The following is a 21922-nucleotide window of genomic DNA, read 5'->3' on the forward strand; positions in this document are numbered from 1 at the left end:
AAAATAGGTTTTAAATTATCTGCCGAAATCCATTTCCAAGGAGTGCAAGGAAGAAACGCTTGCCAAGCAGAATACATTTACACCAAGAGTATAGCTTTTAGGAGCTTTGTTTATTCACAGAGTTAAAGAGCTCTCAGAATGAGTTTCTTCCATCTCAAACATGATATAATCTCATGGAAGAAATTCTAGAAGGACAGGTAGAAAGAAAAGCACGTAGGAAGGCTAAGAAACTCAAGGATTTAGTACCGTATCTTACACTGCAGTACTGCAGTGTACACGGCAAGCCAGTGTACTGCAGAATCTAACACTTCCCACTATTATGTTTGTATATAATGAATGCATATTTAAAACATTCAGAGCATCCAACTCTGATCTAAGGACAGATGGAAACTCTCTTGAAAAAATCAGTGAGAGAAAAAGGAATAACTCATCTGCTTGTTTTGTTTCCCATCTCCTTTACCTTGGGAAAAAAATGCTCTCCACCACGTAGAAGTCCTGCATCAGGACATCTCTCTCTGGCTTGGAGCTCAGATTGCCCACAGTATATCCAATCCCTAGCTGGATAGCCCCCTTCAGAGTGGATGAGGTGGTCTGGCAGAAGGAAAAGAACAGTGAGCATTTCACAGCCAATTATCACGGTAACACCCCCTGTATTACAACACACTTGTGTCTATGACTTCTGTGGGGTCGTCTCAGGCACTACATACTGCTAAACAAGTTCAACCAGCTGCTGATGGGATGGATTAAGCCTTCTGGAAGCTTTGCTGTTTGCAAGACTATGCAGGACAAGGGTGCTGCATAAGGTCTAAATCAGATCAGCAGCTGCTAACAAACTGAACCGGGAAAGCTCGGTTGTGCTATTGCTAACCTTGGGCCCCACCTTCTGTTCTCAGCCTGCCACCTACACAGAGCTGCCAGTCCCCCTCCACAAAACCAAACCTTTTTGTAGGTGGTTTCACCAGAAGCATCAACGCCTCGATGACCTATCTTCTTTCCTTGTCCAGGCTGTCCTGGTAGTGATGGCCCCTGCAATGAAAGAGCATGGCTAAAGTGCAGAAGAGAAGTTGACCTGGCTGACAAGAACACGCAGAGCAGCGCAGGCACAACCACACCATCATGACTGTAAAGGACAGAGGGGATCATGCTCTACCACTGGAGAAAAATCTGAAGAGTGCAAACAGGTGTAACCAGCACCAGCAAGCCTTAAACAAGGCTGTTTGAAATATGCACCCATCCCTCAAGACAAGTTAGAATACCCAACCACTCCCTCTGACACCCTCAGTACTAACTGGGCAGAGCCCTCAGCAAAGATACTGAGCTCAGAAAGACCCGCTTGCTTCCCAGCTGCCAAGATTCTGCACCAGTTGCTTGACTGTGGTTTCTCAACGATTTAAAATAGTGATGTATTAAATCAAACAGTGAGAGAAGTTTATTCTTAAGAACCCCATGCCCTCAGGTGTCGTATCAATACCTCGCACTTCACTGGAGAAGTAAGAGACAGATAACAGGGACACCACCACCTTACTCCTGCGTTCACGTGGAGATAACCTGTTTAAGTGAGATCTCATTTGTTTACAATTCAAAGGATGAGCTCACACAGGGTGAGCAGCTCTTCCTGAAGTTTTGCAAAGAGTTTATAGAAACTATAGGACTGCCAGCACTTCAGAGTGAGAACAAACCTACTCCCATCCCATTTATCCTCCTCTTCTATCTCCGAGTCTGCCTGGGCTTTTATTTGCCGATCCAGGAGTGTGCAGATTGTGGCTGTGCCCTTTAACAAGCCAACACAATCTTGTTCTGTGAAGTTCAATACAGCTCCTTTTGTAACCTCGAGCACAGGGCCTCTACACTCTGCCACGGGGCAACGTGTCACTTACCCCCAGCTCTCCCACCACCCCAGTGGTTTGCGGAGCCCAGCAGATGGCTAAAACTGCTGGTGAGCTACCAGTGACATTTGGGGGTTTGTTACGCTAAAGAACAGCCAGGCTTTTGATGTTCCTGTAAGCAGTGTGTAGACAGACCCAAGGTCACTTCCCAAGTGACAATATTATATCACTCTCTCTCAAGTGCCACACAGACCCATCTCTCAGAACTGATGTCTACGGCAGACAATGTATAATTTTTTTCAGACTACTGAAGTTCTTTGTGTTTTAGCTTTTAATCAGGAGCTTGCAGCTATTTCTGGTCAAACCGCTTGTACTTCTGGTGCTAAAGGGCAGTCTGATTTCTCCTTCAAAAATCTTATTTCCTACTCTGCTTTAAACATTTAGCACAGCCAAGCTTGCTTCTGAGTACTCCTTCTCCAAGCAGTTGTGATTAGCAGCGGCTCATCATCCTCCTCTCAAAGGGATTAACAGACGCAGGTATTGGTTAAGAGATTGCCATTACATGCAACGCAGTAATAAAAGTATCTTCCACAGTCCCTTGCTCTACCTGTGACCGTGTTACCAGGGCAAGAAAAAGTGGGGTTATTTGTGCATTGAACAAAGTGACCAACTTTCACATAAGTTAAGCTTCCACCATGTGTATTTCTGGGGAGGCGAAAAGAATCAAGTGTCACATTCCTGGCAGTTTTATGGGAAGATTCTGCTAGTCATGTATACAAATGCTCATCATCCCAGGTGAGTAATTTATAGGGGTATGTCAGAAAGTCAAACAAAAACCATTTGAACATGGTGCCCTAAACCAAGAGTGTGGGATTCAGGGAACAGCTTTCAGGCACAGATCCTCCTACTAGATTCCCTGCTGCCAACTGGGAAGAGTTTTGCTCCAGAAGGTAACAGTGATTCAGCAACCTGCGACCTGGATTATGTGTGAGAGAAGATCAGTTCCTCAAGATGTTCCCGTTTTATGGCTTCACAAATACAGCCTCCCTGACCCACTCCCAGCAGCAGGTGAGACCCAGCACAGAGCCCCAGAGACGCCCAATACATGGATTTGCCATTTATCACCTTCAGGTTCTGGCGTGGAAGAGGTGCCGTCAGCCACCTACAGACTTACAGATCACGCAGCTAAAATTGGCCACATGGTGGGCATAATCCCTTCACATCCCCTCTGTGACTGCAGTGAGGCCAGCACAGGGATGCAAGACCTGCCACTAATTTTCTTTCTCTGAAATAATAGGTATCAAATTTTCGGTAATCTTAAACGTATTCTGAAATCCAGCTTTGCTCATAAAAAGTCAGGCAGAAGTATTTTCTACAGTTCTGTGTTCTCGTTTCTCAACACAGGATTTTCAAGGTCAGCTTTACACATCTCACCTCGGTGATGGCTGCTTTCTTCGGTGCCAGACCTGAGGAGAGAAGGGAAAAGCATCAGCAAGAGTAGAGACATGAAAAAAACCAACAACAAAAAACCAACCAAAAAAACCCCACCCCAACCAACCAAAAAAAACAATCCCAAAAAACCCCCCAAACCCAAACAAAACACGACCAAGAAAATAGGCCAATCCTTTGCTCTTTCAAGCAAGCTGGAAAGCCTTTAAGAGCAGCTGGTTTTGCTCAGTTTTCAGTTCCACTAGTGCAGGAGTCTGGAGTCATAGGGGTCACCCAAACAATTTCATATTCAGAAGCACAAAGATGCACAATTTTTCCTAGCAATAATGTTTCCTAGAGGCTTCAGTAGAGAGAGTTCTTGTAAATCCCTGCTGCACCGTAAGTAATAGGTCTATGCTACACTCAAGAGTCGGTTACATACAGAAGCCCAGAGAGACACTTAGGAAGCTGCTTTCCAGCACTCAGAAGGTACTTGACAAACTATATTGATAGTTGAATCTATTTATAGAATCCGATGTCCAAATATATTGCAAAAATGAATGCATAATTTATCTCTACCACTGCCTTTGGGAGAAGCCATCATTACTCCATTACAGTCAACATTGAGAAATTAGGATTTTGCCTAAAGCTTTTAGATATATAATCAGAGTTGGAAACACAGGTCCAAACCCTCCTCTACCATGAGGCCATCTTTCCATTTCCCAGCACAGGCCCAAGTTCGCAAGGAGCTCCTTATTTTTAGGGAACAGTGAGAACAGGCTCCTTTGCCACCAGCCCTGAAGGTGTTCACTGACCCGCCAAAAGCCTCGTGCATGGGACCGCAAGTCCCAGCCCAGCTGGCTCTGGAAAGCCACCAAGAACAAGGATCAAGAGCCGCTTAAGAAGAGGAGCTCCCCACCCCATCCCGGCAGCATGACGTGCCCCACAAGGCAGCTCCCCAGCCTGCCCCAACCACCTCTGCATGCAGAGCCCGGTCACCAGGAGAGAAGCCTGTGCACAAAGAACGCAAACACAAGGGATAGATTTAAGGCCACATGTTTCCAGGTATAAGTCTGCCGCTCCCCGCTCCTGACTGAAGTGTTCCTACAAGCACAGATTGTTAAGCAACGCACAATTCCTTAGAAACAGCTTAATTTCGCAAGAGGTCATTGAGGGCAGCTTGAGAGTTTTGGCTGCGAAGAAGAAAGGCTCTTCCAAGTCCTCAACTTTTCCCCACTTGAGGGCAATGGGTGGATTACTCAACTGCCTGCTGGTGCACAAATCCTCTGACTCAAGAGCAGCAACTCAAGACCACAGAGGAACCCAAAGGGGCAAATGCTGCTCCAGTTTGAACACTGGAAATCCCTGGGAAGATAGCGCAGCCAAGAGGGCCCCGGGCCAGGGAGACTACGCTCTCCCTGCCACGGCCGAGACCGCTCTTGTACGGCACTAATCTCTTTTCTGCACTTTGTCACAATTCCAGAGCAGGAGATTATCTTTAATTTTGTGATAATTACCACAAGCCGCTTTCATTCCCAGCTTTTAAGTGTCTGCTGCTGTACACGTACCAAATGTAGAATCAATACCAACCACCCACACGAAGGAAAGGTACCAGAGGTGAGGAACTGCAGATCTCCAGGGGAAGTGATGCTGCCACTGGACAAGAGTATGGCCAGCAAAACCTCCCTCCCCCCTCTCTCCCCCCAAAAATAATGAAAAAAACCCACCAGCTTTATAAAATCAACTTGTCTAAGCAGAAAATGAAAAAAAATCTTCCACTGGCTACTTAGCACATGGCAGTCAGCTGTGCTCATCTCAAACAAGCTGACAGACGGCCCTCTGAAAACTGATTTAACTCCAGCTTCAGGGGTTATACAGCCATGAGAGACAGCACTCAAGTTTGTGGGGAACACGAGCTGTGCTGCAGAAGTTTCAACACTTAACAAGTGAATTGAAATGATTATTATTGGATTTGGTGCAGCTTAGTGACGGTGTATTCAAAAACATGATGAGCGGCTCTGGAAGGGGAACCCTGGGATGAAACCCCAGCTTTCTGCCCTGCCTCCAGCTTGTGCCTGTGTTTTGTAGTGCACTTCATGCATGCTTGACCTGCTGCCTTCAGCTCCTCTTCTCATCTGGACACAGCTTTGAGCCGACCCTATCCCAATGCCTGAGCTCCTCCAGAGCCTCAGAAATGAACGCTGAAGTTGTAGCATTCAGCAATTCTCATCTCCGATTTAATGTCTATTTTTTTCACATGCCTCTCTATTCACAGCCACAACCTCCTTGTCCATCCCTGCCACAATGCTGACACCCTGCAGGACAGGGATAAATGCACTCCTGGAAACCCTCTGCACATTTACTGCCCAACACAGAAACGGACTCAAGTTTTAGCTTTACTGTGTAAACCTACACAGGATGAGATAACCCATTTCTCCTCTTATGCAATATATTGTGCCAACAAATCGGTGTTCAGACCTTTCTAGGCCCCTCATCCCCCATTTACACGCTTGATCGCTCGATCCCTGTAAGCGAAGCACAACACAAGCTGGTGGGGGGGGCTCCCGGTCACGAAGGAAACCCTCATCATCACCAGCTTTGTCAGCCGGCCTCATCGGTGCATCTGAACTCACAAAGTGGCACAGGGTTGGGATCAGAGCAGCTCCCTCAGCTTCTCCAGCCCACAACCTCTCTAGATGCTGTCATCAGGGAAACACAAGTGATGTCAGAACTTCAGAAGTTAAAAAAAATAAAATAAAATCTTTGGGCTTAAAAGCAAACTGCATGAAATCCAGAAAATATTGCCCTTGCTGTCCACGGCTTAGAATTTAAGGTTAAAAACATGGGTTTCAAGTTTCATTTACATGCAGAGAATAAATTTTAAAATCTAATCGGGGGGGGGGAAAAAAAGTCACTCAGATCTCTCAAAACCAGCCAAGGCAAGTTGCCCAGCAAAGCCCCTTCGTTATAAACCTGGGATGAGCCATAGGAGGCTTCTATCCACTGAAAAGGAATTTCTTAAGAAAATTTACATTCAGCAGAAGCCTCATTTAAGACCTAATACAGGCGTCTTCTTTATAAGACAGATGTATTGTATACATCTCACACACACATATATATTTATAAATCATAAGTATTGGATGCTTTATGATGCTGTAGAGAAGCCAAAGTACATTTGAATAACCAGTAGATTTACCTGGACTCCTTCCTCCAGTCAGAGATGGCGCTCCACCTTTAAGAAAGGCTTCATTTTAATGGAGTGTTTACCAGGAATTATACAATGTGACTGCAACTAAAAATACATTAGAATATAAACACCTCATAAGCTCTTCAGCTGGAGGCTGTACTGACATGACCCCTCCAAAAATGCAATGCACAGGAGACTTGCAATTTGCCACTCACTCTCAGTCTGGGCAGGAGCTAGTTTCAAACTAGCTTTGTTGTAATCAAACACAGCTAGTTTTCAAAGTACAGTTCTCCAAAAGCGCTGAACCAGCAGTTTATGTCTGTTGTTGTTGGGGTTTTTAATTTGTTGTTTTTAAACTACTGAGCTGACAGCAGCCTTTGCAAAATCGACATTCAATACCAACCCAGCGCAATCGGCTAGAAAGCTGTGAAATCCTGAAAAGTCTCACAAACCCCAAAGGAGGCCTGGATCTAATTTTACACTTATTTGATTGAGAACAAGACAACGTGACACACCTGAGCAACCCGTTTAGACAATAAGAGGAGGTGAAGAATAGAACCAGGGTGCTATGATTTATTGTTTGATCGGACCACTCTAAATGCAGCCCTGTCTGGCCAATGCATTATGTGCAAAAGCATTAAGAAACAGAATGTCGAGGCACGAGCTGTGAGTTAAAGGTTATAGTCATGTAGCAGATGTGTTGCAGTTGAAATACAGAGAGAAAGGCTGGAAATGAAATGCATCCATCAAGAGACAGATGTTAATTCCTATAAGGGACTGCTGATAAAAAGAAATTCAAATTGGGCAGGGGGCATTTCAGAGAAGATGCCAGAAAAGACATCTCAGCTGAGAAGCAGCATTTGAACTAGTGCAGGCAGCCAGCTGGGACTTCCCCAGGAGCTGGCACGAGCCTCAGGCTGTATCAAAAGGGAAAGGCAGAAAGCAACCTCCGAATTTCTTCTTGCGCTCAAAACGCACACGGGAGCAGCAGCTGGGCAGTCGTCAGAGAGGAGGAGACAACATGGAACAGAAGCCAGACTCTTTGCAACCTCCTGGAGAAGGCAGCTATTTACAACCTGCCCTTCTAGGCACCCAGGATTACCTACTTCTGATGATTAAACACATTTTCTTCCCATAAAATGCAATTTGGTTACAATGAGAAACATCAAGTAAGCTACAATAGAAAGTCTGGGGTTTTTGCCCCCTTAAACGCAGCATCTCTCAGCAGAAAGGGCTACATCCGACTGCTCTGCACCCCGGGCACAGACAGCTGCTTCTGCCCCTGGAGAGCTTGTAGAAATAACAAGGAAATAAAGCATTCAGAGATAAATTCTGCTTGTTATATAGAATCTACATAAAGCTTTGACATCAAAATGTATCCGTATTTCCTTGGAGTGCTTGCTGACTGACTGATTGATTTCTGGGCTCACACAATTCTTGTGCTTGTTGAACAAAACCAGCCTGAACTCTCCCTGTCTCGCCACTGCTCAGCCCGGTGCTCAGGCCAGGCTCGCTCTATCCCTTTGGGCAAGCGCGGTGAGGGGGAGGAGAGATCCTGCTCCAATGCACCTGCAGCCCAGGTAGCTCCATGTTCCTCAGGACAGTTTAGTCACCATCCAAAGTCCAGCAGCTATTTGCAGACAGACAGAAATGCTGGCAGCACCAGGCAGGATTCAGACTGGACTACTAGGAGCAGCCAGAGATAAGTAACCCCATTTAATCCTACCTTGGCTGCCCTGCTCTCCTCCCTGTCCTCAACTCCCGCTCGCCGCCCACACCAGCTCGATGTCTCATTTTGTCATTTCAAGCATGCAGGAACCACCTCCACTTTGTGGAGGGAGGATGACATTTGCAAACCACGATCTGCTGCACCAACTCTATGTGCTGCACTCTTTTTCCCAAGCCCTTCATCTTGTTTATTTGAGCATAAACTCATTAGGAAAGGAATGGCATGCCTTGTACAAATTAAGGGAAAGAGCTTAATGTACCAGCTAGATAGGACGGCACCTCGGGCACTGCTGTGATACCCACTAGACAGCAGTGGCACAGCTCACTCCTTCCTTTCCACCCCAGGCAGCTTCTACCTACAAGGTCTTCAATTAACCCATGAAAGGCAGGTGGTCAGGACCCCCCAGCCTGCGCCAAGCCAGAAGCGAGCCCCACACTCAGGCCTGCCCCAGCTACCTCCTCCAGGTTTCTGCTGGAGGGTTTTGAAGCCCAAAGCCCAGCAGCGCTCTTGCAGCTCCCCCAGGGATCAAGCAATTTAAGCCCTGTATTACACAGCCCGGCTAGGGCTGCTCAAAGCAAACATCCAGGTTATGGAGCATCTCCACTGTGAGGGACTGCCGCAAGGGATGATTCTGCAGTAAAGGCACCTAACAGCCTATTTTATTTTTGTTTTTATGCAGAAACTCTTTCTGCCTCAGAAATAAATCTGTTAATCCCAGCTCAGGATGCAGGGCAGAAGCTGAAGATGCAGGCGGGGAGTAAACACGTTCCTCCCCCAGCTGCAGGTGCAGCACCACATCCTGGGTGCAGCCCTCTTTGGGAGCCACGCTGTTGAGCCAGGACGCACCATGCAAAACGTTTCCTTGACAACTCACCAGAACAGCACTTACAGCACGGAAGCCCAATTACAGCAGCGAACAATCAGGACAAGACCAGGGAAATGAAATTTAAAAAGAACTGATTTGTTTTCTTGTCTCGGATCAGCTGTGTGTAGAAGGAAAAAAAATGAAGGACAATTTTGGAGTGCCTAGCCCGAACTGTGTGACACAGCTGACAACAAAGCAAAACAAAAATCTCATCAAGAGGAGCACGCAATAGCTGACACCCAGTAGCGGAAAAGGCTGCAGACATTCGGCTCCATGTTCAACTCTGTAATTATGCAATCCAGTGGGATGTTCAGGGGAACATCTGCTAGATGGGAAAGGTGCAGTCTTATCTGAACACAGTGTTCCTGCTCCCTTCCATGCTGCTGGTCACAGGAGGATTGCGGAGGGGAACAACACACGCTCCCCGGCACGTCCAGGGCAGCCAAGTGCTCTCCCCACCGCCCATATGGGCAGCGGAGGCAGGAAGGTGAGATGTTGCCAAGGTTGGGGACCCTGGCGGTGGCGTTAGGGACACCAGCCTCTTCCTTCCCTCTGGCTTCTTTCTTTATTACAACCTACGAGTCCAAATCTGCCTACCAGAATTCAAAGCAAAGCTTGATTACTATTAATTAGAGACAGCAAACACTGCAGCAGAAAGCATAACCTCCCCAGGACAGAGCCAGCTCTCTGCGCCCATGATGACATCCAGGCACGGTGGCACCACATTAAAACCGCGACGCCAACTTAGAGCGAGGCCATAAAAGGCTGAAGGACTTTGAAGTCACAATCATCCAGAAGAGCTACAGCAACATCCAGTTGCCACCTTCCCTTTGCTCAGGGGTAGGATAAGCTTCACATACCCAACCAGGGGGTCCCAATCCACCGACACTCCTCGCTGGAGCATCGCTGCTGGGAGGGCCACAGTTCAGCAGTGAGAAGATGGAGAACCTCCTGTTGCCTTCCTACTCCGTTGCAAAAACATCAGGGGCCTGAATGTAGCGCATGACCCCAGGCAGCCCTGGGGACTCTTTTTGTGCATTCAGATAGACTTTTCAGCTGCCAAAAGGCCCAGGAGAGCCATTTCCCAATCCCAGCTCAGAGAAGAACAAGACAACTTTGCAAAAGTTGGGTCCAGAAATCACTTCCCTCCTTTGTTTTCCCAGCATCGCTGTCTTCCTGCTTGAAGGCTCCTGCCTAGAAGCAGCATTCAGCACTTCTAACACATGCAGTGCCCCACCTCTGTGCAGGGAAAGGATGCTCAGCCGCATCCTCCATTATGCTATTCTCCAAGTGCCACTGAGAAAGGGGAAAAGTGTGAGCTGACTAATCTGAGGTTACACACCACTTGCCAAGAGCCAGAGCAGTTATTCTGCCCCAAATACGCAGGGTTTGCAGTGTGACACGGCTCAGTGCTTTAGCTGCAAGAGCTTAATGTCAGACCTCAGCACCTCCCAGCCAGGTAGGGATTAGCACTGCTGGAGGCTCTTCTCCACCATCCGACCTTCACAAGCTCCCTTTGCAACTCACTGTCTCTGAGAGGACATCTGCAAGGTACCAGGCTCGGGACAAGGAATCAGTGGCTGGAGAAAGCCACTTCACTGTAGCCAATCCCAAAACTTCTTAAGCTGATAAATAGCACAGGATATTGTTACTGAGTGGGCAAACCCCCTTTAACTAGAGAGCAGGAGGATGCCTTTGCACAACCTCGGCTTGGCTCCCTTTACAATACTGCTTCCCTGGGCGTCCCTCTGAAGGATCTCAGTCTGTCTTGGGAGAGCACTGGCAAGTCAAAGAAATCATTCAAGCTGCTTGGAGCAGCATAGCAGATAAAAACAGTGCCGGATTGCAAGGGATAGGAGACAGTGACAAACTATCCCCCGTTTTATCTCTGAGCCCCTTCTCTCACAGAGGGTTCTGCAGCTAAGAAAAGTCGGCACCTCTGATCCAGGAGGGATGGGTCAGGTTGTTTATCGCTTCCACCATTTAAAAGAGTCTTCTTATAGATGTTACTTGACAGTGAGCTTACTCCCTTTGCCCATTCCCCATCAAAAATTATTGAGATTAAATTACATTGAAATAGAAGAATACAACTCAAGACAGACATCTGCCTCCCCAAATGTTCCATTTTCTGACCTTCTAGAAGATGTGTTGAAGTCCAGTTACTACAGTCACAGCAGGTAAAGAAATCTACCTGAAGTTTCACAATAACCACCTACCACAATACCAGGATATACAGGTTACCACAGCAAGCACAGCTTTAAGCCTGTGGGAGCTCAGCATTCCAACCAACAGCAAACTCCAAAGGGAAAACAGTTGTTTTGTTTGCAGGCCACCCTTCATATGCATCCTGAAGATGCACCTAGGTTTTTAATGAGCGGGGTATTTCCTGATTTACTCTGTAGCCAAAGCAGCTCAGCTAAATCCTCTAAGATTTAAGTCTGCTCTTGTTAATGTTTCTTGACAGAGATTTTCCAAGGGTGCTCAAACACTGGAGACTTGAAAGGGGATTTCAGAATGGGGTCGCATACGACATGCGTCACTGGATATAAGGTCCTTTTGCTAGGCTGCTCGCATCAGGCTGAGTAAACTCTCCTTCACAAAACACTTCCAGGCTGCCACAGGTGCTGGTGACGACACTGCAATATGCACACGTACGCACGGATTTGCACCACAACGCTGAGGACACGGTCTGGCTGGGAGAGGAGGTGGGGGACATCTGTAACTGCTACCTGGTTCAAAAACAGAGGTCAAGGTAAAAGCACCAGGTTGAATTTCTGGACCTGTTTTTAGAGCATGGGTTTGCGATCAGGCCCCTCAAAAAGCATGCCTCTATGCCATTCAGACATAGTTTTCAAGTTGACCAGGTCCCACTGAAAACACGCAGTTAAAAAGACGTGGCAGGAAAAGCAAACCAGTGATATATATGTGCTTGAGAGATCTACATAAGCCTAAGCTTTTTGCTGCTATAACAGCTAGAAACTCAAGCTCTCCAGCTGCATGCCTGTCTCATCAGAGCTCATTAGGCACCACACTATCAGAGATTTCTTGGCCTCATTCAAAATTAACTACCCCAACTCACATGTGGCACAAGGCCAGGTCTGGCTGGCATTTTGCTGCTTCCCATCAGCGCGTCCTCTGCTCTCGCCACAGCGCCCTGCCGCCTGCACTGCCCGCGCCCTCCTCCTGCTCAGGCAACAGGGATCTCACACAACCCATCCAAACTCTATGGCAGGCCATAGCGAGGACTAGCCAGCTCTTTAGGAGCAAACTCCATCCCAGCCACTGCAAATCCTTTCCTCCAGATGGATCCTATTCCTCCCTGGACATGCCAAAACCTCCTCTCTGCCCCAGACTAAGGGGACTGGTACCCAGGAGGGTTACCAAGCCTCCAGTCCTCTTCTCCATTGGGGTTCTAAGAGCAAATGTCCCCTGCAGCAGCAGCAGCTCTAGATAGACCACGTACTGGTGTTGTGAGGCTGAGGATGGACCTCTAGGGCAACAGCTACTGCTGCTAGGCATGGGAGGCTGTAGGGTAAGAATAAATTTAAATTATTGCTCACCACCACATTCTTTTCCCACCAGCCTTGTTAAGACCACTTCTGCTGTCTGTAACTTGAGTGTTGCGGTTGGGTGCTCCTGCTCTGCTCTGCTCTAACAAATGCACCTGAACCAATAGAACACCATGACCCACAGCAGAACAAGCTCCAAGACGAAATGTGCTGCCAAAAATTGTAACTCAGAGTTTCAGCAAGTAGCCTCTTCTCTCCCTGGGATCCTGGCTGTAGCATGGCAGCTGGTGACTCAGCTATCAGCTGAAAATAAGTTACCTTAAATAATAATTAAATTTTTAAAAACACTTCTAGAACTCTTAGTAGGGAACACAAACAGGTGAGACACATCTAGGCAGCAGGAAGAGATAACTGGTGCCTATGCTGGTCTACAAGGGTGTTTCGGTTGCATTACACTGATGACCATGGGCAGCCTCCTCCAGTCCAGGTAACCACAAGTTGAAGGACAGGCTCTTTCTGGCACAGATCTGCAGCTTGCTCAAAAGCTAGGTCAGTAAAGCAGCTCCTCCAGCCCAGCCTGAAGGATTTTCACTTGGAGGCTGAGCCAAGCATTTATTACTTCCATTTAACCAAGTGCAGCCATATCCATTTATTTACTCATTTGGGAACAAGCTCTGCTTAGACTCTGTGAAGGAATGTGTCCAAACTAAAGATGCAAAAGAACAAAGAGCAAAATCCAGAAGAGCACTTAGGCTCCCGAAGGACTGAGGTGCTGGTTATCCCCGAACTCCCAAAGGCACCTGGGTGCCGAGGACACTTCAGACTTTTGGCACTATCTTCCCAGAGGCTACGAACCCACGTTCGTAGCCAGTTCAGCCACAAGCCCCTCTGCAAGCAGCAGCACTGGCTGGGATTCAGAACGGAGACCACGGTCATCACCAAGTCGTGCACCAGGCAAGCGTCGCACTTACCCTTTGTATCCTGCACTTACACAGCTTGCAGGGGATGCAGAAGTGGTCAAGGTCCTTCTGAAGTGATTTTGTAGTTCCTAGGATGTATTTGACAGCAGACTGTTATTAGGGGAAAGAAGACAAGTTACTGTGGAGCTGAACCACACCCAGCTGGGTCAGCTCTGTCCCCAGCTTTCCAGAGCCCCAGCTCTTGGCTGGAGGTTTCAGAGCAGCCCTGCTTTAATGAACGGCATCCATTAAGCACAGAAAGCTACACCTGAAGAACACTGGGCTGCAAAGACAAGTGACCATCTCGGGAAGAGCCTGGTCTGGCTGGCCACACAGCTCATACACATGCATCGATGTAATGGTGTAAGCTCAAGGTGCAACGGGGAACAACTTCTAGTCGCGCAGGCCCTAAAACAGAGTCCTGACCCACGAACAACTTAACTCCTGCATACTTCTCAGGGCTTCATTCAACACCTGCCCAATACAAGGAAAAACTGGGGATGCCCTATGATCAACAGGTATGAAATAAAGCAATTCAAGAGAGCAGCATTGAGTGAACTTCAGTCTAGCATTTCTGATCTACATCGAAGAATCTCACAGGATCTTTAATACTGGTTGCTAAGACTGTAATAAACCCAGAAATTAAGTAGTTCCCGTGAACCATAACACTACAAGGCTGGATCAGCCAAACAGACATTGCCACTGACTTGTGAAGGAGTGGGGGACAGCACAATCTGTTCCTGTGTTGGGAGAGACACAGAACCCACCGCCAGGCACGCAAACATTATACTTCACTCTGAAAATCATCTCCAGGAGGACAACCCAGCCTCTTGCTCAGGTTTCCCCTCCCAACTCAGCCAGTATCTGCCAGCTCTCTGTTCAATGATGGTGGCGTGCACTGTGGGGTAGGAGGAAGAGACAGAATTGTGTGGTAACATTGGCTAACAGCTATGTAACAGCTCTCGACGGGTAATAAGAGATACACAGGGCTGACATGGAAAGTCCCATGGCTTAAACTCTACATTTCCTGGCTTCCAACCCAGTAATCTTCTTCCAGGCCAGAAGGCCCAAGCCTATCGATCTGTACCCACCAAGCAGTGGGACTCCTCTGGCCTCACCAGTGAGGGCAGGAGACATTAACATGTGAGTTATCTTTATAAAGCACAGCAAAATGGAAGTTAGAGAGCTTAGAGCAGCCAGGTGCCCATGGCTTTCAATGGGAAGAGAAAAAGGCAGATCTGATAAAGCAGAACCATCCTCCAGATACTGCAATGCCATTTAAGGATGGACCTGACCAAGCTCTGAAGTTTTGGATGGGGCAATACTTTTTGGCTTCCTCTTCACCAGAACGGGTATGCTCGTTTTGCCAGACCTTAAAGGCCAGCTGTAAGGCAAAGGACATTTAGAGACCATTATCTTGGCAAGTGAAAGCAACCAAAAGCAGGAGCTCTAACACAAAACATGAAGTAACAGGCAGCACTTGCCACTTCTGCCTGTAATATATTCCTTTTTCCTTTAGATGAACAGCTGCCATTCAGGCACATCTTATCCCTCCCTCCTGCAGGCCTTTGAGTAAGTTGTTTTTCACCCCACCTCACTGGCAAACTTGCTTTTAAACTTAATTTCTTCAGATACAGTAAAAACCCACCTCATTCCTCCCTCTAGGTTACAGTTTGCTCTTCATGCTGGTCCCTTCCAGCCTCTTGGACTCCTAGTTTTCAGTTTATTTCAAAATAAAACCAATCTTTGTGTTTTAAAACCTGGAAGCCATAGCATCTCTCTGAGATTGGTTCTAAACCTTAAATCTCAATAGCTCATGGAAGCTCATGCATTGCCATCCTACCAATACAAAATCAAAGCTTGAATGTATTAAATGAAGTTTCTCCCAAACTACCATGTTCTTCAGAGCTGACCAAGTCCTGACACGCAGTCCATGACCAGCATTTCATCTCAGGAGTGTCTTCAATATTGGCCTGCTCTGCATCTGGTATATAATGTGCAACCCTCTTTATTATAGCAAAGTAAAACAGATAAGGCAATTGCTGTCTTTAACTGAAATACAACTGTCTTGTCTGACAAAGTACTTTTTGCTTCATTTTAAAGACAGACCCACGTTTATCAGGATTTTGAGGTTCTCTGCAAGGGAGCTGCAGTGAAGATTGCAATTATACACGGGAAGTACATGGGGCCAGTCCGTGAAGAAGCTGCAGAAGCAATTAGCAGTTTCAGGATGTTCGCCTTCCTTCAGTTTCTCATTTTCTTTAATAAGCATTTTCTGGCATTACCAGCCTAGAAGCCTATTTCTCAGAAGAGCGTCCTAGATAGTTAATCCACCAGTGACTCCTGCTTAATACTGAAATGAAAACAAACATCCAACCCTCTGAGACTAATGTGGAGAAACACTATGTCATCATTTCTCTTCCATCAAAATTAATTTAAGCCTGAAGAGATGCCGGTTTGAGAGGCAGTATCCTGGAATTAAAAAAAAAACACACACAACCCATATGCACCTCATAAGCTAGAAAATGCAGCACAATATGCACCCCCCAAAACCCCTTAATTATCCTGTAACATAAGTTAGACTTACAGGAGAAAAAAAAAACAGTAGTAAATTAAGCAAAGGCAATTGTTAGCCTTCCAGATTTCAGTTCTGATCACTGAACAAACAGTCCTTACCAAGACAAAAATTATTCCATAACGTGCTATTTAAATCCACAAATAATCACCACCTGTTACGCCAAACTGAAAAACTTTGCCTTATTTCTGGATTCCACCTAGGCAAGTGTTTGCCTGGTAACTGAAGAGCATGTCATTTAATGCTGACAAGTACAGCTTCAAGATGGTATGATTTTCTGCTGTCTCTGTTCCAGCTCTGAAGTTAGGGACTGTTTTATATCTCTACAGTTTGCATTTCTGCCAGCAAATTCTATGCCATTTTGTATGCTGCCCCCATCAACGTGCATCCAGACAGATGGCGAGAGCAGCACCGAATACATACAGAAAGGAAAACTGTCATTCTAAAGACGATACCCATTTAAAAGTGACATTTAAAGAGAAGACAAGCTGTTTCAGGTATTACATCTGCCCTCTCGGCAGCGCATAGGACTTCTGATCACATTACCCCTTCCTCTTGGCGCGGGGATGCACACGCTGCAGAACCGGCTGCACTGACAAAAACTGCGAAATCAAGAAATCGGAGAGAAAACGAAGTTTCACATCAGCATCTAAATGGAGTGACTGACTGCATAAAGTGTCATCAGGCACACATTCAGGGAAGGAGCACTCAGCCAGATGATGATTTTAGCCAGCTGCCTTCCTTTGAAAAATTCAGTAATGGACAATTTTGCCTTGAAAAATCTGCAAAATTTGGTCCATCAGATATGTACAGAGACTACAGAACGAAAACTACTGCAGCATCTTTGTCATCAGCTGCTGCATCCTGCCCACACTAGAGGTTTTGGTAATATTTTGCTTGCACTTACTGCCCAGGTCATGAAAAGCACCAAACATGACAAGTGAGCATTAAGACACAGACAAATTTTCCCTGTCTTTTTAGAGCGGTTAGCAAAGTATTGTCACTGGCCTTGTGATACAGTCTTCCCTCTCCACACATTAACTAGCACAGCAAACACCATCAGTGTTGCAAAGCCAGCGTGAACTTGAGCTCCCAGCACCATGCGTAGACGAGAGCTGGGCATCCTGCAGGAAGGAACCAGGTCACCTGACCACTGGCAATGGGAGACTCCGGCCTTCATTTTACTTTGGAGAATGGAAACTTGCATTTCCAGGCTTCACACCAAGCCTGAAGAGTTTTCTTTTATCCCTGAAGTCTTCAGGACCTTGAGTAAAACCAACAGACAGAGACAATGCTTAGCTGAAGTTGGGCTGCCAGAAGCTGACCTGCTTCGCACAAAGCGGTAATGAACCCAAGCAGGTTTCAAGAGCAGAAATCCAGCCACGTCTCATCTGAGCTGTTGTAACCCCCAAGATCTTATCGACTGTGTTGACACAGCAAGCAAGCAGCACATGCTGCTGTTGGTGTTTCCATCACTGACGTGCACATTGATGAGATTGTCTGTTTTAAGGTACGGCAGCCTGCTGTGAGCCTTGTGGTACTTCAGAGGTGCGTCTTGAGCTTTGGAAAGATTTCACAAAAATCTCTCAAAACTTGCCAATTACATAAAAGTATTTCTCAAGTGCACCAAACCCTTTGTGAGTGGTATCGACGTGCCAACCAAAATTGTTCCCGACACTCAAGTTGCTCAAATTGCTGGAAAGTGGCCTTAATTACCTGAGCTCTTGCAGTCCTGAATGAAAAACGAAAATCCATACGCAGCCCTTCTGAACCAAACTCTAATCACTGGAAGGCTGAAAGGACTAACATTAGAAAGGTGTTCATACAGGTATTCACACAATAAGTGAAGCAGTACTTTAACTGCACTGCTGCCCAATTTCAACTGGAGCAAAACCAAGTAAATATCCAACAGCTCAGGAGGATGCTGTTAACTTGCCCTTTAAACAAAATCAGTTCCACCCACAAATCAGGAATTCTACCCTAAGATATAATTGGGAACACCTTGAAGCCATTCATTTCATGCACAGAAATACTCCACTCTACTGCTGGACTTTTTTTTTTTTTGTATGTAATAAACCAGTAGAAAAACCTGCAAAGATCACAAAATGCTCCAAAGGAAGAAAGCAGCAAAGCAAAGGTTGTCCCACCTCACTGTCACTCTGCAGTGCACGTAGCTGGGACTCTCTCCCATCCGGCAGGAAGGGGAGGAGGAAGAGCACATTAAGATGACCTACATTACTCCTGCTTTAAATATAAGGTAGCATCACTTTTATTCTACCTACCTCAGTCCTCCCCATCCTTCCTGCCCCACATGGGGTTGAGCAAGACACCGTCTGCTCTGGTGGCCCACACGCATCCAGCCTTAACTGGGGAGGCAGAAAGTAAGTTTGTGCATCATGCCTGATCTCACAAAAGGGTGACTTTGCAAACAATGCTCGTTTAACAGGGATCATGTGCATTTTTTGTGTCAGTCCTCAACTCCATCAGGTTGTGCTGTACCAGTCTCAGTGGCCACCTCAGCCACTGGTGATCTGGACCTTACACTTGGGGTGACAGAATATAAAGCAGCAACTGAGAATGGCAAACTCCAAGGGGAAGGAAAGTATAACTGGCAATTTAAACAACGTCTTGCCAGGCAGCAAATGAAAGGGCAAAATAATCTTGACTAATACTACTCTTGCAGAATCATAACATGGTCACCAGCATGGTCTGACACATTCAAGACACTCATTTTGAAGGGCAGCATCCCAACATGTCCAGAGTTTGAGTTACATTAAGGACAACAGGCTTCCAACACCAGCCCTGCCAAACGACTGCATGAACTCAGCTACCCACCCTCAAAAGCGGATCTCTTTGCCTCCTACAGAAAACACATGAAACAGCTGTGGAATTACTCTGAATTACTAAATTCAGTGGAGGAGTAGGGACCTGACTGGCTCCCAGCCCAGCACTGCCCTTCTTCTGCTGAGCAGCTGCCTTTCCTCCAGGAGCTCAGTGCTTGTTGAGGTCGAAGCGCTCCCAGATCTTCTGGAGAAGAAATCAGGAGGCGTCTGCCATGGTAGAGGAACACAGAGAATTTGAAGAGCCAGTAGTTTGACAGAGCATTGTCAGAGAAAGCATCACCGCGTTTAAATGAAGAGTTATTAACTACTCTGGCTACATGGACCCTAAAAGCACAGAGAACTGATTTTGCAGGAGCCACCAAGCCCCACATGACAGCGTCACTCAGCAACAGCTACCACAGGCACCAGTGGGACCACCACAAATCCAGAACGCAAAAGCAGTGAAGCCTTAATAGCGTCGGCCGCAGCACAAGGCAGAAGATGAATTAAGCATCATTCCCCTGCGTGGCTGGGAGATATTTAACAGTATGCAGCAAAGTGTAAAGCAGCATTTGAGCTACTTGGAGTTCGACCGTACCAAGCTGCCCAGCAGCCCACTTCACTAACGGTGCCGTGCCAGCAGCATGCTGCTACATTTTAATGACTGCAAACAAGGCAAAGCTGCCCTCATTTTATAATCCGTTAATTCCTCCAAATTCAGGAGACTGAGCCATTTCACACAGAACAAAAATACGAGCTTGTTGCCTGTGGTGTTCCCATGCTCAGCTAATCTCCAGGCCCCTTCAGCAGCGGCAGCGTATCTGCCCAGGTCGGTCTTGTGACAAACCTGGGGCTGTGACCTATTTTCCTTTGCCGGATCAATGAGCGCCTTTTGCAGCAGGAGCAGCTACAGGTGTGTGACCGGAATGTGGGCCCTTCTTTTCCAACACAACAGGCAGGTCTGCAACGGTGTTGACGCCAGAGAAGCAAATAGCTGGTTTCCAACTTCTCTCTTCTCCTAGGAAGTCTTTCTTACCCCCTCCAATAGCAATTTCTGCAAAGAAAATGTGCAGATTCTGCTGGTTACAGAGGAGATGAGGACTGCGCCTCCTCAAAGAGTCTGCAAAGTGTTTTACACTCCTCGCACTGAAGGCAAACCATACAGGCAATGATTGCGATGTTCATTTTCTGCAACTCCAGATCTAATGGCTACAAAGCCCTGCAGTCATCCAGGGGGGCAGCCCTAGTGACAGTCATTTGCCAGAGATGCAACCGTACACACTATATACAGTCTCCGCGCTACGAAATAATGCTGCTATTCTTCCAATATCAATTACTCCAGCCTGCTTCTGTGTTACAGTAAATATTTAAGAGAGCCCTTCACATGACACATTTACTCTGTAGTTGTATGCATTTGTATCTTTTAAACAGACTTAGGGAAGAGCGGTGGTTTTGCTCTACTCAAAGGAAACTGGAAGAGAAGCAAAAGGCGTTAGCTCACACGGTGAAAGACTTGCAGCCTCTCCCCAGAGTTGTGAGATGACGAAACAAGCCGTGGTTAGCAGTGGCCAGCAGCATCGGAGGGACTGTTAACACTGGGGCAACTGAACACACTGAAGCCTCCAGATTTCCTCACCGCCGCAGCGTGTACTCTGACTCAGCCTGGGTTATTCACCGCAAGCCAATGCAAAAACCCACATGTAAGCTGGGGAAGCCACAAGAACATATGATGGAAGACGACGACACTTAATTAGGAGTTGACAGCATTTTCTGCTTAAATATGTGGGTGAGAAGAGATGTAGTGACAGAAGAGCTGCTCCAATCACTTTTAGCTTTTTAATTACAGAAAACGTTTCCCAGAAAGTCCTGAGGTTAACTCAGCTACTGACAACACTGAAAAACTCAAACAAGTGCCAGGCTGCTTAGGAAGAGAGTATTTCCAAGACCTGCCTAACAAAGGAAAAACCCCAACATTACATTATTATCATTGGCTCTTTTAGGGCTGCTTGGACAGGCCAGGCTCCCCTTCCAGGGACTCATGCTGCTCATTATCTGGAGAGGAGCTGCAGAGCCTGGGAAAGCCAGCAGATGCTTTTCCTTCTGGCTCTCAGCTCCCCAGGCAGGTAGGTGAGCAACGCCAGGCTGCTCTGCTGAGAGGGTCAGCGCTGGTAAGGATCAAGACAAAACTCACTTCACAAGGCCACCAGTTTGGCTTTTTTTTACATCACCCTCTTCTTTCTTGTCTCATTTTTTGTTGTCTCATTTCAGCATTAAACAGCCTTTTGTTTTTTCCAGTGCCTTGATTTACCTTTCTGCTGCACTCCTGTCATCTCATTGCCATGCGTGCACTTATGCAGCGGAACAGACAGGCAGCCCCGGGCAGGCAGGGGCTCAGCACGGCACGTGTTTTCATTACAGCATCCTTCCCATTAGAGGAAAATGCAAGTGGCTGCACTTGTTTGTTGGATGAATACGGAGCAGTGCACCATCAATAGGCAGCAAATGCGGAGAGGGTGCTTGTGCCAGGAGTTCTGCTTCACCAAAGACTTATTTTGCTCCTTTGAGTGTATGCACCAGCCACAGATGGATTTGGAAATGGTGAAACACCACACAGAGACATTAACCAATAGTAGCTACTTACTGGGAACCCACTCCAAACAGCTAGGGCTTTGCACCTGCATAATGCTTTAAAAATAGCTTCTGCCCAGCCCCACAGACATGATCACAGACATCCAGTCGACGTGACTAACAAGTTCTGTTCTTGGGCACGTTCACAAGGCAACCCAGCTTGTAGGCCTAGAAGGCAACAGCTCGGGAGATAGCTGAAGGAAAGTGACACTGTCAGCAAGGTTATCAAACAAATTCAGTTTAAAGGGGACTATCAGAAATTTTGGAGACCTGGAGAGATTTAAACAAAAAAACCCCACCTAGGCTGCCTTCTCCTGTTCTGCTACTATTATGACTTCAAACATACACAGCCACCCCTCTCCCCACACATGCATCTTTGGGAAAAGGCCTCCAC

General features: G+C 46.8%; 1 protein-coding gene across 11 annotated transcripts in view; it reads right to left on the reverse strand.

The window, feature by feature from the left end:
• The window catches only part of PIP5K1C (phosphatidylinositol-4-phosphate 5-kinase type 1 gamma), a 47633-nt gene that overhangs the window by 19366 nt on the left and 6345 nt on the right, over positions 1–21922 (reverse strand). For all 11 annotated transcript variants that reach the window (XM_075077786.1, XM_075077784.1, XM_075077785.1 and 8 more), the window contains exons 2-4: positions 3261–3292; positions 940–1026; positions 461–591 (exon numbers count right to left, since the gene is read on the reverse strand). In XM_075077786.1, the coding sequence (XP_074933887.1) occupies positions 461–591; positions 940–1026; positions 3261–3292 (250 nt within the window). The remainder of the gene's footprint in view (positions 1–460; positions 592–939; positions 1027–3260; positions 3293–21922) is intronic.

This window comes from Phalacrocorax aristotelis, chromosome W (genome assembly GCF_949628215.1).
Source record: "Phalacrocorax aristotelis chromosome W, bGulAri2.1, whole genome shotgun sequence".
NCBI classification, from domain to species: Eukaryota; Metazoa; Chordata; class Aves; order Suliformes; family Phalacrocoracidae; genus Phalacrocorax; species Phalacrocorax aristotelis.